We start from the raw sequence: 18,197 nt of genomic DNA, 5'->3' as shown, positions 1-18,197 counted from the left end.
TGTTGGGAGCTGTGCAGGGACCAGTGGGAGCCAAGAGCATCCTCAGCAGCAGGGCCAAGGGAGCACGACCCTGACTGAGCAGGACCCTGAACAGTGGCAGCCACTGGTTAACCCCCCCATAAACACACAGCTTGGAACTGGGGGGGAACAGGACACTGGGTGGTCCCACACCCCATGCAGGGCAGTTACCCTCCTCAGCCTGACAACACAACAGCGAAGGGGCCAGGTCTCTGTTGGCCACCACCCTGGGCCAGGTCTCTGTTGGCCACCACCCTGGGCCAGCTGTCTAATGGTCACTGCAAGAGATGCTGCAAGCTTGTCTGAACTCCAGGGACATCCCATAGCTGGGGGGGTGAAATCATGGATGGAGGATAGATACTCCAACCACCTCCCACGGGGTAGTAGCAGCTGAATGGCTCTGTGAGTCTCACTGAGTGCTTGGCTGCATCCAAGGGCTTGTGTCAGGCTCTAAGGACAAGATGCTTCTCTGCACAGCTGGGGCTGAGGGCCACACACCTCTGGGGTTTTTCTTGGGGATGTGGAGCCTCTATCACACTGGGGATGAGTTGGGCAGCATCCTCTGGGAGAGGACTGGGGAGTCCTGGTTGGCATCCTGAGCACCTTCCCAGCCCTGGGATCCTTCACCAAGCAAAGAGTAAATTGAGTGCTGTGAGTTCTCACCACCACCCCCCTCCTGTGTTTGCAGTGCCTGGGGCTGATGTCCAGGGAAGGTTTCTGCCCAGCTCAGACAAGAGCTCCCAGTGAGAAGTCTCTGGTGGCCTTACTGGTGGGAATGACTCTCTTTATTTTGTAGTTGCATCCAAATAAATGTGCCTGCAAGAGTCTCAGCCACCTGCCAGTGCCCAGCCACAGGTGGTTTCACATCCACAAGACTGGTCCCTGCCAGCACCTGGCTGGTGCCCTGGCTCTCAGAGACCACCCCAGGTGCCACCAACAACCTGCAGCTTCCACAGTCAGGGTTTGTAAGGTCCTGACCCACCAGCTTGCCTAGCAGGGGGCCCAGGCACCCCATGGGCTCTGCACGTGTGATGCCAGAGCAGGGGCCACCAGGACCCTCCACAGCATGAAACTGGGAAGGCAAAACCCCAAGTGTATCCCTCCTTTCTGGTGAGTGACATTGACACTGGGCCACTGGTGAGGACTGGGGTGGCACTGGCCATGCCTGAGACTGCCCTCTCCTGTTTCCCTGTGCCAGGGGGGTTGGCAGGTTGCAGGCAGCATCCTTCTGGCAGCATCCTTGGTGCAGATGAAAGGGCTGGTGGTTCACTCACTACAACCAACCCACCAGTTTTCCTTGTCAGATCTGAGCTTTCACGTGGACTTGTGACCACTGGGTAGCCCCCCCCTCCTCCCCCTCATCCCCCCTTTCCCCCTCTGCAGCCCTGGCACCTTTCACTTGTCCTGGGTCCCCTCCCAGCAGCAGCCCTGGGAAGCAGCATCCCTCACCCAGCTTCCCCTGTCTCTGCATCCCTGTCCTGCTCACAGCCCTGTCTGGAGGGTGCCCAGGGTGGGCAGAACTGACAGGCTTGTGGCAGTCTGGCTGTGCTGAGACACCCTCAGCCCTGGGTTGAGCTCTGCATCCCTTTCTGTCCAGAAAAGCAGGCTGGGGAGGTGGATAACCTTAAAGAAGCCAGGCTTGGTGGTCACATCCCCACACCTCTCCTGGCAGCTGTGCCTACCTGGAGCTGTGACCTTACTCTGATAACCTGCATTCCCTTCCTATCCACTCTCCCCATCCCATCCCATCCCATCCCATCCCATCCCATCCCATCCCCTCCATGCTGAGCATGCCTGGTGCTCCCCTACCCCACTCCTGACCAGCTAGGGTGGGCTCCTACTGCCCCACCTTTCCCAAGCTGTTGGTTTCTGCAAGGATGCATCTGATTTTGTCTGGTTTCTGGCCTCAGCAAACAGCTCTCCTCCTCTTCCTGCAGGCAGGCACCACATCCCATGCTGCTCCATTTTTACCAGGTCTCACCCAGGCCAGGTCAGAGCTTGGGCTGTAGCTGGGGAGATAAATTGCTCCCTTGGAAGATGCTGCTGGCTGGTAGCCAGAGGCTGGAGAGAAGCTGATGAGGATGCTGTGAGGAGCAGGGAGGATTTCTGGTGCCCAGAGAGGTGGAATGCTCTGGGCTTGTTGGTGCTTCCAGGGCTGGGGGGGGTTGCACATCCCATGGGTATCAGCCACCCATCCTGCCTCTCCTTCTGGTCCCAGTGAGGCTGTTGCCCATGTCTCTGTGCAGAGCACCCTGCAAACATGGCTTGATGCTTTCCATCCAGTTTCTTTTGCAGACTTGAGGCTGGAAATGCCCTGTCAAGGTGCCTGCCCACCATTGAACTGTGTGTTGGAAAATGTTAGAGACAAAAGAACCCCCAGCACTGTAGTATTCCCAAAGAGAAAACTAAGGAAAACCATGTTGCTTTGCCAACAGCTCAGAGATCTTTGTGGCTGTTTCAGCAGGTGAGACTGCACAGCATGGCAGTGAAGAACCCTGTGCTGCCACCTGCTTGTCACCATCCTCCTGAGATGTGGCCAGGCTCCTCTCCTTGGTGGAAGCCCCTACACATCAAGGCATTTGAGTGTGAGATGGTTGCTGCAAGGACACAGCCCCTTCCCCTTGCAACTCCCCCCTGGTGCTGTAACCAGCATCCTCCCAGGCAGGTGTGCTGCAGCAAGGGCTAAGGTGTCCCTGCCACCACTTCAGGCCTCCTTTTCCTTTGGGACAAGCAGAGAGCAGCTTTCAGCAGCAAGAGCTAAAACTGACAGGGAAAACCTGAGCTATAGGGAGGGCTGGGTTGACTCATGGCACCCAGAAATAAGAGCAGTTGCTGTTTCCTTGGCTGAGTGTGGACAGAGACTGCTGGGTACATGGGGGTTTGGGGGGTGTCAAGGGCATCCAGTGTCTTGGGTAGACAGGAGGCAGCACCCTGCACCCTGACCCAGCAAACAGAAGCTCACCCATTGCAGAGGGATGCTACACAGCTGCCTGGAGGTGCACAAGTCCCTTCTGTCCTGGAAAGAGGGCTGGGTGGGGGGTGGGGGGGGGTGTGTGGGACAGGATGGTTAACTCTAAAAAAAGAGGAGGCAAGAGATGCATGAAGCTGCTGGCATGTGGGCAGCAAGGTCTGCTCCTGCAATAGCTACACAGGTGCCCAAGGGTCTGTGCAGGAGCCTGCAGTGGGTGATGGCTGCTCATGCACCCAGCCATGGGACCAGCTGCATGGGCAAAGCCCAGGCTGTGGGGCAGCAGTGCACTCCATGCCCCTGCCACAGCATCCTGCACGGGCTGCAGAGCCAGCCCAGTGCCAGGAGCACTTCTGCTCTCCAAAATACCAGGATCCCAGCTGCTACCAGCTCTGGCACCACTTTGAAATACCAGTAGCCTTGGCCCTACTCTTCAGCCCTGCTCCCTGCTCCTCCACGTGTTTAAGACAAGGGAGCCTCACCTAGAGGAAAAGGCAGGAGGTGAAGATCTCTGGGAAGCCCAAGCTTCACCCCTTTGGCTTGGGTGGCTTGCCAGCAGCAGAGGGAACACCACAGAAAAGGAGATGCTGTCTCAACTGCCAGGCAGAGAAGACCAGAGATGCTCCTGCAGACCCCAAAACCAGCCCAGGAGAAACTGTCCCTAACTTCAGGCAGTGAAAGCCTGCAGGATGCATGTCCCACAAAAACAGATCCCAGGAGGGGTGAGAGTCTCTCTGACAGCTGCCACCCCCTCTCTGTGGGAAGCTGAGGATGCTCCAGGGCTCCCCTGAGCCCATCCCATACAGCTCCACAGCTTCTCTATTCTCAGGCCTGGGGCAGTTTGGTCCATTGCTGGCTCCTTGCCCCAGTCCCTGGCTCCAGCTCAGGCCAAAGCAGGTAGCTGGAGGGGGCTGTGAAGGCATTCCCCCCCCCCCCACTTTGAGCCCGGGGCCAGACAGCTGTGCAGCAACTCCAAGAGAGAAACAGGCCCAGTTACAATTTAATCATCACCATTCCCTGCAAACCTTGTGTAGAGCCAAGCCAAGCTGGGGGCTGCTGGATCCCATCACCCCTGCCCCACAGCTCAGCCCCAGGCTGGCCTTGGGCCCTGCAGCAGGTTGGGAGCAGCATGGAAGGGATGACAGGGCTGGTCAGCAACCCCAACCCCTTCCCAGGTGCCTGCCCCAGGCAGCTCTGGCTCTGCTCAGCCTGGAGGGACAAGGGAAGAGCCTGGGTGCTGCCCAGGCCCTGGCCAGCCCTGGTCTGTGCAAAGATGAGCACAGGGACAGGCCACAGGCACTCGTCCTGCCCGGCCCCAGCGACCCTCCCCAGGGCACATGGCCTCTGCCTCTTCATCTGCCTCCAGGGAGTAGGAAGAGCCCCAAAAAGAGCCCTGGCTGAGGCTGGAGGAGCTTGTGGCCAAGGCCAGCTTGGCCTAGGGGCACCTGGCCCCATCCTGAGCCCTTGGCATGAGGCAGGACATGAGTCTCCCTGCACAGCCCCACAGGGGAACAGCCCAGGCCAGTGTATCCCTTGGGATGTGGTGGTGGGAGAGCCCTGGCATCCCCTGAGACAGCCAAGGGCCAAGCACAGCTTGGAGGGACATCCCTCCAGGCCATACCAGCTGGGACCACCCTCCATTGGGACTCCCAGAAGCAGCACCAAGGACACTCCTCCTCCTCCTCCTCCTCCTCCTCCTCCCAGGGCTGAAGGGGCCAGAGGGGGGAAACTGCAGCAGAACTAGACTGGGGAAGGGGCACAGTGGTTAGAGGTGAAGGCACAGGAGCCCGGGCCAGGCTGCCATGGTTAGTGGGGGGGGCTGAAGAGGCTGCCTGTGAGGAGACGCCGCTTCACCTCCCTCCAGAGCAGGTCCCGCTCCCGGTTCGCCCTCTTCATGAAGCCCCGGTTCTCCTGGGCCCGCCGGGACAGGTAGGGCAGCACCTCATTCACCGGCCCGTAGGGAACGTACTTGTAGACGGGGAAGCCGGCCTGACCTGCAGGGAGAGAGACCGGTCAGGGGAGGGTGAGGGAGAGGAAGGGAAGAGGAAGAAGGGGGGGCGAGGAGGAGGAGGGGGGGGCGAGGAGGAGGAGGGGGGGGCGAGGAGGAGGAGGGGGGGGCAAGGAGGAGGAGGGCAAGAAGGAGGGGGGGAGCGAGAAGGAGGGGGGAGCGAGAAGGAGAAGGGGGGAGGCAAGAAGGGGGGGGAGCAAGAAGGGGGGGGAGCAAGAAGGAGGGGGGAGCAAGAAGGAGGGGGGGGAGCAAGAAGGAGGGGCAAGGAGGAGGGGGGGCAAGGAGGAGGGGGGGCAAGGAGGGGGGAGGGGCAAGGAGGGGGGAGGGGCAAGGAGGGGGGAGGGGCAAGGAGGGGGGGGGCAAGGAGGAGGGGGGGCAAGGAGGAGGGGGGGCAAGGAGGAGGGGGAGGCAAGGGGGGGGCAAGGAGGGGGGGCAAGGAGGGGGGGGCAAGAAGGAGGGGGGGCAAGGAGGAGGGGGGGCAAGGAGGAGGGGGGAGCAAGAAGGGGGGGCAAGGAGGAAGGGGGGGCAAGGAGGAAGGGGGGGCAAGGAAGAGAAGGGGGGAGCAAGGAAGAGAAGGGGGGGCAAGGAAGAGAAGGGGGGGCAAGGGAGAGAAGGGGGGAGCAAGGAAGAGAAGGGGGGGCAAGGAAGAGAAGGGGGGGCAAGGGAGAGAAGGGGGGGCAAGGGAGAGAAGGGGGGGCAAGGGAGAGAAGGGGGGGCAAGGGAGAGGGGGGGGGCAAGGGAGAGAAGGGGGGGCAAGGGAGAGAAGGGGGGGCAAGGGAGAGAAGGGGGGGCAAGGGAGAGAAGGGGGGGCAAGGGAGAGAGGGGGGGGCAAGGGAGAGGGGGGGGGCAAGGAGGAGAAGGGGGGGCAAGGAGGAGAAGGGGGGCAAGGAGGAGAAGGGGGGGAGGCAAGAAGGAGAAGGGGGGGAGGCAAGAAGGAGAAGACTGGTGGAAAAAGAGAGGGGGAAAGCCTCCCTTAACCCCAACTCTCCTGAGCCCCTTGAGCCGAGATGCTGGAGGAAGGGTCGGTAGGCAGGAGAGTTGCAGTGGTCAGGGATGGGTGTGTGTGTGGGGGGGGGGGGGTGGGGGGGGTGCAGGGGCTGGGGGCTGCAGCTGAGGATGGGGGAGCAGCAGCCTGGGAGTGGGTCTGGCCAGAGGCAGCTCAGTGCTGGGGAAGCAGTGGCACATCCCTCCCTCCTCCCACTTCACACTGGGAGCTTGGGAATGCCCTGGGGGAAGCTGGACAAGGTCACTGGGAGCCCTGGGAATGGCAGCAGCCAGGGGATCAAGTCCCTGACCTGAGCTGGGCAGTCTGGACCTTCACATATGCCTCTGTCCAGGCTCCTGGGTGCTCTGCTTCTCTGCCTGGGCCAGCAGCAGAGGAGAGGACACCCAAGAGCCTGCTGCCACCCCACTAGCAAGGAGGCCAGGACTCGGTGGGCACCTCCAGCTGAGGTGGGGGCAGCACTCCCACCACACCAAGGCGGGACAGGAGGGCTTTGTGGGCTGCCAGGACCCCCATCCCAGCTCACAGTCCAAAGCAGGGATCTCTCTGCTCAGTCACCACCATCTCATGGGGTCTCCAGATGTGATTCTCCATCTAAACCCTCCCCAAACCCTATGGTGGAGACACAGCACCCCACACAGCTGGGGAAGAGGCATCAAGACACTGTCCTCAGCCAACCCTGTCCTCTGGCAGACACAGAGTCTGGCTCCATCCTTCAGGCTCCTTGGGGAGACCTCAAGGGGCAAGGTGGGGCAGGAGCCCACCTGCCAAGGTCCCCCCCACTGCTGACACTCACCCAGGGGAAAGGTGATCTGGTCACACATGCCCAGCAGCTGGCCAAAGTACACCTTCTTCTCTGAGGGATGGATACCAAGCTCTACCATCCTGCAAGCCAAGCCTCAGAGTTAGGGAAGAGCAGAGAGAGCAGAGCACTCAGGGGCAGTGTGTCCCATCAGGGGAGTGGGATCATCTCTAAATATGAGCCCTGACCACATCCCACATGGGTGCTGGGGTGTGAGGACCCAATGGATTCTTAAAACAGCCTCTGGGCTGGGCTGTGGGGTCAGCTCTGCAGCTGCTGTGGGGTTGTTGCTGTGGCCCAGCTCCAAGCCCCAAACTGAAGCCCTGAGCACCAGATGGAGCTGGAATCCCACTGGGTGAGTGCAGAGGAGACCTGATGAGCCACAGCACATCTCACTGCATCTCTGCTGAGCCCCTGGCCCCTGCCATGCCACGCTGCCTCCCCAGCACTCACCTGTGCAGGGTGAACCTCACTGTGTCCTCATTGTGAGATGCCACCATCACGTTGGCTTTCCTGCTGTGCTTGATGTCCTCCAGGATGTAGTTCAGGCACCTGCAGGACAGTACAGGGCTGCATGGTGAGGCTGCCTGAGCCCTGGCAGGGCTGGAAGGAGGAGGAGTGTGGCTGGGGCTGTGCCCTACCTGTGGTACATCTCGTTGGTCTTCTCATAGGTGGGGTTGATGGGATCCTCATAGCCCATCTGGGCAGCTCTCTCCCTCTCCTGCTCCATATAGGCACCACGGACCAGCTTGGTGCTGAAGTGCCAGCCCTCCCTGTGTGCCAGCTCCACATCCACTGTCAGGTTGTCATAAGCCTCCTGGGACCAGTCAGAAGAGACAGCACAAGGTGGTTTCATCAGTGCCTGAGCCTTCAGCCAGCCAGACCTGGAGTTGTGCCATTGCAGCACCATGGCTTCAGGAGCCTGTGTCTCCATCCAGGCACTCCAGCAGGTCCTTCCTGGCAGAGCTCACCTTCAGGTAGCACTGGTAGGTGTTGAAGATGATTGCCTGATCCCTGTTGAAGCGACGCTGCATCTCCAGGGTGAGGCGGCTGATGGCTGGCTGGAAGTAGCTCTGCTCTGCGTCCACCATCAGCCTCACCCCCTTCTCTCTGGCTCTCTGGTGAGGAGGATGAATGACATGCAGGTTGGGCTGATGGGGCCACGCTTCCTCCTAGCTCTGCAATGCCCTGCTTCCCCATCCCTAGCAACCCCTCACCTTGGCAAGGACATCCATCCGCTGCAGCACCCGCTCCCTCTGCTGATCCTCCTCCTCTGTGAAGCAGGAGAACAGGGGCTCAAGCTGCCCTGTCTGAAAGAAGACCAGGCTCTGGCACCCTGCCTGGCTGCAGCAAGGCAGAAACCTGCACCAGGGAGGCACAGGGTGTCTACCAAAGGCAGGAAGGAGGCAAACTGGTGTTGCACTTGGGCTGGAAGCATCCCAGACACAGATACAGACTGGGAGAAGAGCTTCTTGAGAGTAGCCCTGCTGAGAAGGACTTGGGGATTGTGGTGGATGAGAAGCTGGACATGAGCCAGCAGTGGCTCTTGCAGCTCACAAGGCCAATGGGATCCTGGGCTCCATCAGCAGAGGGGTGGCAGCAGGGACAGGGAGGGGATTGTCCCTCTCTGCTCTGCCCTCGTGAGGCCCCATCTGGAGTCCTGTGTCCAGAGCTGGGGCCCCCAATACAAGAAGGATGTGGAACTGTTGGAGAGGGGTCAGAGGAGCCACAAGGATGATCAGAGGGCTGGAGCACCTGCCCTACAAAGAGAGGCTGAGGGAGCTGGGCTGGTTCAGCCTGGAGAAGAGAAGGCTGTGGGGGGACCTCATTGCAGCCTCCCAGTGCCTGAAGGGAGCAGAAACAGGAGGGGAATCAGCTTTTTACAAGGGCAGACAGTGGCAGGACCCAGAGGGATGGATTAAAGCTAAAGGAGGGAAGGTTTAAATGAGATCTTAGGGGGAAGTTCTTTCCAGAGAGAGTGATGAGGGGCTGGATTCCCCGTCCCTGGAGGTGTTCAAGGCCAGGTTGGCTGGGGCCCTGGGCAACCTTGTGTAGCTCCAGGCCTGGAGGTTGGTGTCCCTGCCTGTGGCAGGGGGTTGGAGCTCTGGGACCCTTGGGGTCCCTTCCAACCCAGACCATTCTATGATTCTATGAAACTCCCCAGAGGGACTCTTTGTGGCACTCTCTCCTTGGAGCAGCAGGAGGTGATCAGAGCAGGGGGGTGGGATGAGCTGCCCTGCACTGGCAGTGCTGTCCCTATGTGTGGCCACTCCAGGGGTGGCTGAGATGAGTCCCTACCTGCACGTTAGGGATGAGCAGCAGCTTGGAGAGCTTCCTGTGGCTGTCAATCAGGCTGTTCCAGTCCAGCAGGTCCACGGTACTGGGAGAAGAGAGTCAGGTGGCTTGCAGGGGGAGTCTCTACCAGCTCCCAACCCCCCTCCCCACCAGCAAACAGGGTGCACAGCACTTGTCACCATGACCCTTTCCTGTCACCCCCATCCAACCCCCTTCACCGTGCTGAGCCAGTGCTGGCCTTTGGAGATGTCCCCATACTGCTGCTGTCCCACCAGTGGGAACAAGGTGTCACATGGTGTCCCCACCCCACAGCACCCCCAGGTCACAGGCAGCTTACCCACTCAGGCCCAGGTTCTCACCCCTGAACCAGTGCTGGCTCTCCGTCCTGGTGGCGATGCCAAGGTTGGCCAAGGAATCCTGGCACCAAAAGGAGCATCAGTGCCAAGTGGCTACAGGCTCTGAGGACCCCACCAGCCACCTCAGATGTCACCTGCCTCACCTGCAGCTTCTCCACATCCAGCTTCATCTCCAGCACTGCCCGCCCAGCCTGGCCCTGCTCTGCAGCCAGCTGCTGGAAGAACCTCCTCCACTTCACCAGCACCTCTGAGAACTGCACCTGTGGGGACAGAGCTTGGGGTGCTGAGAATCAGAACCACAGGATTGTAAGGGATGGAAGGGACCTCGAGAGATCATCGGGTCCAACCCCCCCAGGCTGGAGCTCAGATGGTTTGGAACCTCTTGCAGGGGAGGTTCTGCAGGGTTGTGTCCTGCCTGAGGCAGACCCTGCCCCTATAAACAAGTGACCCTGCCCAAGCAGGGGGCCAAGCCTAGCAGAACAAAGCCTCTGCTCATGTTGGGACCTCCAAACTTGAGAGCTCTCCCTGTGTCCCCAGAATCAGAGGCAAGGTTCTCCAGGGTGATTTCAGGGACGCAGGGGACTGCTGGTGACTGTTCCTCTCTACCATCAGTTGAGATGCCACTGCAGCAAGTCTGGCACCCCAAAGCACCTGCCTCCCCCTCCTCCCAAATGCATCAGCTGTGGCCCTGCCACTCACCCACCCACCTTGCCTTGCTCACCACCCTGGCACTCACCAGGAACTGAGGTCTGCCCAGTGCTGTCAGCTTGATGGCTGAGAAACCGTCCTCAGAGCTGCCACCTGGACAGAGCCACACAGAGCTGGGTGCATTGGCAGGAGGCAAAGTCCCCAAGGTAACAGCAACGGGCTGCAGTGGCCCTGCAGTCCCCAGGCACAGCAGGGCTGCTCAGGACATGCAGAGTGCTTACTTGAGGCATCAATGCAGCCAAGGAAAGTCTCCATGTGCTGGTCACACTTGGCCTCGTCAGCGTAGAAATAGGTGTGGGTGCTGATGACCCCACCACCTCCAGGTCCCTGCTGAGCTGGGTGCTGCTTCTCCCTTTGTTCTGCTCCTGGAGTGGGAGAGGATGGATATATGAGCTGCACAGCCCTGCTGAGCTCCTCCAAACCTCCCCTGGAGCTCCTGCCACAGCCTCAGGGGAGAGGGTGTTGTCAAGGAGAGCCCCCAAGGGCTGCCAGGTGCCCTGCCTGCTCTGGTGCCCCAGCAGAGGCTGAGCCTTTGCTGATGAGAAGAGATGGCCAAGAAACAAGATGTTTCTCATCTAGCTCGTGTTTTGAGGCTGTGGGAGCTGGGTCCTTCACCCAAGCCAGGCCCCCAGTGCCCAGATCAGCTGGACCTTGAGGCTATCTCCTGTCAGCAGGAGAGGCTGGGTCACTCACCTCCCATCTTCTCGGCTGCAGAGGTGCAGGAGCTAAGAAGAGAAACAGGGAAGGTAAGGGCCAGGTCAGCAATGCCCCACAACCCCCCACTGGTGGCCAGGGCAGCTTTGAGGCTCTTCCCTTCACCATCCCATCACCAGTGGATCAAACACTGCTCAGCACAAGCTGTGCTGGCAGCTCAGATGCCCCAAACCCACTCATGGAAGGCAATGGGGTTGCAACATCCAGGCAGGCACTACCTGGAGCCCCTGAGGCAGCACAGGGATGATGCCCTGTCCCAGGATCCAGAGCTTCTTGGAGATATCCCACCCCATGGCAAGGACAAGGTCAGGCCTGCTGGGGCTGGGTGCTCTGTCTCCAACCACAACAGCCCAGAGTCATCACTGTGGTGGGACCAAGCCTCAGCCCCATGCCTCTCCACCTTGCTGGCACCAGCAGCCAGACCATGAAGCAAGGAGCTCCTCCAGACTCAGGGCACATCAAGCTGTAGGATACTCTGCTGTGGTTGAGCTATCCTGTGCTCCTCTGTGCCTTGGCATGAGCCAACACCACACAAACAAGGGCTCCACTCCAGCTGAACTGAGATGGCATTTCAAGCCCAAGTATTTTGCCACAATGGGTAACAGGACCCTGAGAGACTGAAGGGGGGATGCTGGCCAAGTCATGAGATCCTCCCTGAGATCAACCAGCTAAGCCTTCTTACATCCAGCCCATGAACCTGGGATCTCACCCAGGAACACTGCCAGACCCTGGAGATGAACTATGAGAGACAGCAGAGCCATCTCCTCCTTGGAGTCACTCCCCAAACTGGCCGTGCCCAACAGTGGGGACCCAGCAAAGCCACCCATGGGCTCACACAGGAAAGCAGACAGGCACATGGCATGCTCCCAGAACACGTTCCCCTGCACAGAAACCCTGTGACAGGGATTAGGGGACTGTTGGAAGCATAAACAAGTGGAGACAAGCCCTTCCCTCCTGCTCCCTGGTGCCAGGAACAGCCCTGCACTGCTCCAAGCAGAGCTAAGCCTGCTGTGAAGTGGGGCAGGGGCAGCTGGAGCTCCTGGGTAGCACCAGGCACCACGTCTGGCAGGCTGTGCTCTGTCATTTTGCTACTGTGCCAGGTCAAGCAGCTTTCTGTTCCTGAGTGTGGAGGGTAGAGGAAAAGGCAGGAGGGAGATGCATCCAGAGACGGATGCGACAGCAAAGCCCGTGGCAGATGGAAGCTCTCCCTGGAGTCAGCAGCATGGTGCAGGGGAAGACTTCAGCTGGACATGCTGCTGGGGTGCCAAGGACACACCAGGAGAGCTGGATCCTGTGGGCAGGTCCCAGCTGGAGCGCAGCAGGACAGCTCTGAGCCCTGGAGCACACCTTGCATACAAGATTGAGATGCTGGGGCAAGTGGGAGGCAGCACAAGCCTCCTCTGACCTACCAAGAAGGAGGGTGTGCAACTCAATCAGCAAACTGCACGGTTGCCAGAGCATTTTGTGCTCCTGAAGACACCCTCTGCAGCCCCCTTCCTGCTGCAGGGTTGCACTGAGCCCTCTGTCCCCAAAGGGGGACGTTGCCATCGTGCTCTCTTCGCTGTACTGCAGGAAGCAAAGGAAAAGGAAGCTCCTTCCAGCTGAAGGAGTCTTCCTTGGTATCATCTGCTTTCTTTGCAGCATGACTCTTGGCCAGCAAAGCCATTCCTACCCTAAATGCCACTTCACCCAGCTTATACCTGGCCATCCCTCCTTCAAACTGAGAGCAAGTCTCCCAAAGGAGGACACACCCCCCCCCCAGGCACAGCCCAATCCTTGTGGCAAAGCAGAGAGGAGCCCCCTGCAAGGAGTGCTCAGGACCTGTGAGCTCCTGCTCACCCAAAGCATGCACAAAGCAGGCTGGGAAGATGCCATGCAGCCTGATGGATTGCAGGGCTCAGGCTCAAATAAACTGTCCCTGAAGCACTAAGGTCCCTTTGTTCCCTTGTAGGTGGGCAAGAATCCCTTGCACCCTGGAGGTGACCAGGAGAGTGGCACCAGCAGAGTGTCTTTGCTCTGCTTATCAGCAGGTGGGGCATGAGAGAGGACACACCATGGAGAGGTTGTCTCTGGATTACCACATTCCAAGGAAAAAAAAACCCCATGGTCACATGAGCCCAGAGCAGAGCTATGGGCCATGCTTAAAGCCCTGCAGGACTCCAAGGGAGTCCTTCATGCAGGAGCCACTGGGTTGCACCAGCTAGGACCTCCCAAGCCACCAGCAGCACTGCAGGACCTCCTGAGCCAAGCAGAAACGGTCCCCTGATCCCAGGGACCCCTGATCCCAGGCAGAGCACTGGGCACAGTGGGAGCAGCACTGGGAGCAGGAGGAGGAGAAGAGGATGCTGCCCTGGGGGTTGCTTGGCCAGGCTGTGGGGTGTCTGGCTCGGGATGCCTGGGGCCAGCAGCACTCCTGAGGCTGCAAGGGGACCACAACCACATCCACTATGGGGGGGTGGGGTCCTTGTTTCCCCCCCCACACACACACACAGAGCAGAACCCCTGCCCAAGCACATCACTGCCTCTCTACACCCCTCCCAGGGCTGCCCCCATCCTGAAGCTCCCAGCCCACTCATCCCCCCCCCCCCCCCAGAAGCAGAGCAGCACCCAGGCTCTGCTGCCTGAGGACCTGGCAGCAGCCTTCAGCACATGGCTGAGGATTCCCAGGGCAGGCTGGCAGAGCTCTGGATGCCAGCCCAGGCAGGGTAAGCTGGGGTGTGCCACAGCACATCACTCTTCCCAGCCACACAGCCTGTGACAGGGGGCGGGGGGCAGCCAGGGCGCAGTGCTGGGCAGGAAAGGGCATTTCCCTGTGGATATCTATCTCCAGCTGGCTCCAGGAGAGCAGGCTGCACAGCTCTGCCTGCAGGAAACGACAGCAGAGGGCACCAGGAGGCCAAAAATCCCACTGGTTTGTAGCTCTGCTTGCCAGTGGGGAAGAGCCCCGAAGCGCTCAGGGGAGGGAGGGAAGCAGCTCCCAAGTCCAGCAGCCATGAGCCCTGGACCCCTCTCACCCCACTGACGCATCATCCCCGGCTAAAACAGCAGTAACTTGGGGCTTTGCCACTGAATGGAGCCAGGGTGGTGGCTGGCACAGGCCAGGGTCCACCACAGCCCTCCTGATGTCACTCAGACTTCCCCTGGGCTTTGTCCCCACTTGGTGACATCTGTGGCTGACAGCCAGGGTGGCATTTCCCCCCTCCTCCCCCCCACAGACCCCTTGTGGGAGCAGAGGAATCCTGCCAGGGCTTGGGCAGGTGACAGGAGAGGGCAGAAGGTCAGGTGTGTGGCTTCACCAAGCTCTCCTGGCTGGGAATGACCCAGGCAGAGCTCACTTAGCAAGGAGCCCCAATGCCTGCAACCCAGACATGCTCTGCAGGGTGGCCAGGGCAGAGCAGGCAGCTCACAAACCAGCCCCCCCCCCAATGAGCAGGCAGGGTACAGGTGCAGGCAAAACCCCCCTCAGTGCTCAACCTCAGCACAGGCACAGCCAGACCACACTGGGCTGGCAGCACCAGCACCACCAGCTCAGCTGGGATGGGCTGGGGGCCAAGTCAACCTCCCCACCCCCCCCTCCCCATGGAGATGCTGAGCAGTGTGCCTGGACCATGGCTGTGTGCCCATGGAGGAAAAGCAAAGCCATGCCTGCTCCTAAAGACACTGCTGCTCTGTGCCTTCAAAAGAGCTTCCCCCCCCCTCAAATCCCCCCAGAAAATGGGGTGTTTTGAAGCTTTCCCATGAAATAAAAGCTGTTTGCAGCTCGGTCTGCAAAGGGGCTGGGCTGGGTGCAGCTCCCACACCAGCGCTGCCCTCACAAGACACCCACTCTTGCTGCAGATGGGCAGCACCTCCGTGCCAAAGAGAATCTCCAGCAGCAAGGAGAGGCACCGTCACCCTGCCACCCCCGAGGGGAGGGTCCCTGATAAGCAGCACCCAGGTGGGGAGCAGAGATAAGGCTCCCCACACCGGCTGGAGGAGCCCAGCAGCAGCTGCATCACTGCTCTGACCTTAACCCCTGCTTGGAAGTCACCCCAAGAAGCTGTTCCCACTGTATTTTTAACACCATGTGACAAGCATGTGGCAGCTGGCCAGTGCCTCCTGCTGTGAATAGGGACACAGGGCTGCAGCAGCCTTGCCCAGGGGAGGGCTGTATCCCCCAGCCTGTGCCCTCTGGCAGGGCCAGCCTTGTCCTGGGGGGGTGGGGAGGGTGGGGGGGGCACACTGTCCAGCCCTGCTGAGCAGGGCTTGCTGGCCCACAGCCCATCAATGGGGTGAGGGGAGCTGCCCAAATAGTCTGCCCAAGTTTACCGGTGGCTTTTGGGCTGAGTGCCGGCACTTGGCAGAAGGTGGGAGGCAAGGGAAGGCTGCCCGGGGAGGGGGGGTGGGGCATGGGACATTGGGGGAAGGGGTGAGACCTGGAGAGGGGGCACCAGCCTGGCTTGGGGGATGGGGGGAATGGGGGTGGGGGGTGTTGGGGAGGGAGGGAGGGGGGTGGAGCGAGGAGCACTCCTGTGGGGGATGTGGGTGGGAGGAGCAGCACGCGAGGGGGGTAAACGGGGCAGCACATCGCCTGTGGAGGGGAGATGAGGAGCAGCACCCCAAAAAGAAGGGGGTGGGGGTGGGATGAGAGGGAGCAGCACCCCGGGGTGGGGAGGGGGGGGAGAATCGGGGTTGGGGGGGGGCAGCAGGGATGGGGGACTCGGGGGAGGGGGGAGGGTAGGGGGAGGAGGAGGGGGTGGGGGAGGCAGCATCCCCCCCCCAGCCTGCCGGGGCATCCCGGGGGGTGGGGGCAGCACACGGGGGCAAGGGCCGGGGCCGTGACGTGCCGCACCCCCGGCTCGGCAGCCAATGGGAGCGGGGGGACGGGCGCAGGCAACCAATAGCGGAGCGGCTGGGTCCCGCCCCGCCCCGCCTCCCCCACCCCCCTCCCCTCCCCTCCCCTCCCCATCACCCCCCCCCCCCCCACCCCATCCCGCACTCACCGCGCTGCGGGGCCCAGATCCTCCTCCACGCTGTAATCCAGCACGGCGCCCACCCCGAAGGCCTGGTTCCTCCGGATGAGCGGCTTGATGGCCTCCTGGTCTTCCCCGGCCACGAACTGCCCGTAGAACGTCATCTTCATCAGCCGCTCGAACAGGCTCTGCCCCAGCACCCGCCGGCACAGCTGCAGCAGCTGCGGGACAACGGCAGCTCCAGCGCAGCCCGCCGCGGAGCCAGACACCCCCGTGTCACCCCCTACCCAGCCCGGGACCCGCATCCCAAACCCGCAGCGGCGGCCACGGAGCCTGACACCCCCGTGTCACCCCCTACCCAGTGTTCACCCCCTACCCAGCCCGGGACCCGCATCCCAAACCCGCAGCGGCGGCCACAGAGCCAAACACCCCCGTATTCACCCCCTCTCCATCCCGGGACCGGCATCCCCACCCGGAGGGGCAGTCACGGAGCTTGATACCCCCGTGTTCACCCCCTACCCAGTGTTCACCCCCTACCCAGCCCGGGACCGGCATCCCCACCCGGAGCGGCGGCCACGGAGCCAAACACCCCCGTGTTCACCCCTTGCCCATCCCGGGACCGGCATCCCCACCCGGAGGGGCGGTCACGGAGTTAAACACCCCCGTGTCACCCCCTACCCAGCCCGGGACCCGCATCCCCACCCGAAGGGGCGGTCACGGAGCTTGATACCCCCGTGTTCACCCCCTACCCAGTGTTCACCCCCTACCCAGCCCGGGACTGGCATCCCAAACCCGGAGGGGCCGCCACAGAGCCAGACACCCCCGTGTTCACCCCCTACCCAGTGTTCACCCCCTACCCAGCCCGGGACCGGCATCCCCACCCGGAGCGGCGGCCACGGAGCCAAACACCCCCGTGTTCACCCCTTACCCATCCCGGGACCGGCATCCCCACCCGGAGGGGCGGTCACGGAGCTTGACACCCCCGTGTTCACCCCCTACCCAGCCCGGGACCGGCATCCCCACCCGGAGGGGCGGCCACGGAGCCAAACACCCCCGTATTCACCCCCTACCCATCCCGGGACCGGCATCCCCACCCGAAGCGGCGGCCTTTCCCCGGGCCCAGCATCCCTCCGGGGCCCGGCATCCCTCCCCCCCCCCACCCCCCCCTACCCGCCGCCCCCCTCCACCCACCTCCCGGTTGCGCTCCACCAGCGGCCCCACCGTGCACAGCCCCAGCACCACCAGCCCCCGCAGCAGCTCCGCGCTGCTCTTGCTGCGGAACGCCTCCTGCGTGTCCCCGAAATCCACGGCGGGGGGAGAGCGATGCGGGGCCGGAGCAACCCCCCGGGCTGGGGCGGGCAGGGAGCGCGGGCGGCGCGGGGGGGCGATGCCCAGGCGGGCGGCGGCGCGGAGCACCCGAGCCCCTCTCGGTAGCGCCATGGGCACGGCGGGGCTCCGGCTGCTCCACACGCCGCCTTAAGTACCAGGCGGCCGGCACCGCCCCGCGGGGCTTTCCGCCGCCCCAGCCCCGCCCCGGGCCCGGCACCAGCCTGCCCGGCGCGGCCCCGTTTCCCCGCAGCTCGGTGGTTTGCCCGGCTGCGTTCCCGCGGGGGCAGCTTGAAACGGGGACGCGCCCCCAGCGAGATGCCCTGGGAGGTCAAAAAGGCTCCTCTCAGACCCCTTGGAGGTGTTCTGTGGAGGGGGATGGATGTGGGGGAAGCCCCATCCCCTTGCAGGACCCCCAGAGAGCACTGTGGAGGTCGCAAGGGAGCCTTGAAGCGGTCACCATCCCACCGGAGGGGCAATGGGGGGAGCTCTGAGGCCAGCCCTACAGGATCAAGGGGCTCCTGACCCCTTAGAGAAACCTCAGGGAGGGTCAAAGAGTGCCCAAAAATGGTCCCTTGGCCCCTTGTAGCAATCCTGGGGGCAGGCTGCAGGCTGTCCAGCTCACAGAGCCCCTTGGGGAGGGTACCTGGAACCCCGTGGGAGGGGGTCTGGCACTGGAGAGATGTCATTGCAGCCCCTGTGTTTGTGCCTCTTGACCTGCACCAGGGTGGTTTGGGGATTTCAGCTGGACCTGCCTTTGTTTGGTCAGGGTTAGGGGTGCTGGGGTGCTTGGGGCAGCTGGAGCCAGTGGACTGGCTCCTTTGGCACAGGTTGGGGCAGTTGGGCTTCAGTGGCCCTACAGACCCCCACTGCTGAGGGGGCTGCTGAGCCCTCAACAGGTTCCCACGTAGGGCCAAGCTCTGACAGGCCTATGCCTGATCTGTCCCACCCAGGCACACCCAGTGCTGAACTCCAGAGATCACCCAGCACCTCCCTGGCACCCTGGGGCAGATACGATCCCGACTCTTGGCCCGGGGAACAGAGAGC

At 61.9% G+C, this 18,197-nt stretch overlaps 1 protein-coding gene across 1 annotated transcript; it reads right to left on the bottom strand.

Annotated features, from left to right (window-relative positions):
• Positions 1–4,660: 4,660 nt before the first annotated feature.
• On the bottom strand, positions 4,661–17,080 carry PRODH (proline dehydrogenase 1). Its single transcript, XM_084272077.1, has 14 exons — positions 17,016–17,080; positions 15,855–16,045; positions 10,852–10,883; positions 10,380–10,523; positions 10,187–10,251; positions 9,594–9,710; positions 9,432–9,511; positions 9,098–9,179; positions 8,017–8,109; positions 7,771–7,917; positions 7,441–7,616; positions 7,253–7,351; positions 6,794–6,882; positions 4,661–4,980 (listed from the first exon to the last, which is right to left on the bottom strand). Exons 2-14 carry the CDS (start codon positions 15,992–15,994, stop codon positions 4,793–4,795), a joined length of 1,452 nt encoding a protein of 483 aa, XP_084128203.1. The 5' UTR covers positions 15,995–16,045; positions 17,016–17,080; the 3' UTR covers positions 4,661–4,792.
• Positions 17,081–18,197: the final 1,117 nt, after the last annotated feature.

This window comes from Gallinula chloropus, assembly GCF_964237585.1.
Source record: "Gallinula chloropus genome assembly, chromosome: 17".
In the NCBI taxonomy this organism is placed as follows: Eukaryota; Metazoa; Chordata; class Aves; order Gruiformes; family Rallidae; genus Gallinula; species Gallinula chloropus.
The sequence above is the reverse complement of the archived record's forward strand: the minus strand, read 5'-3'. Positions and strand labels throughout refer to the sequence as shown.

What these genes read in the sequence shown, in the direction of transcription:
- PRODH (XM_084272077.1), bottom strand. Translation starts at nt 15,994, where the DNA reads ATGAAGATGACGTTCTACGGGCAGTTCGTGGCCGGGGAAGACCAGGAG. An exon ending in TGGCTGCATTGATGCCTCAA is followed by an intron (nt 10,252 to 10,379) that starts GTAAGCACTCTG and finishes GGCTCTGTCCAG; the next exon opens with GTGGCAGCTCTGAGGACGGT. An exon ending in GAGAACCTGGGCCTGAGTGG is followed by an intron (nt 9,180 to 9,431) that starts GTAAGCTGCCTG and finishes CTCTTCTCCCAG; the next exon opens with TACCGTGGACCTGCTGGACT.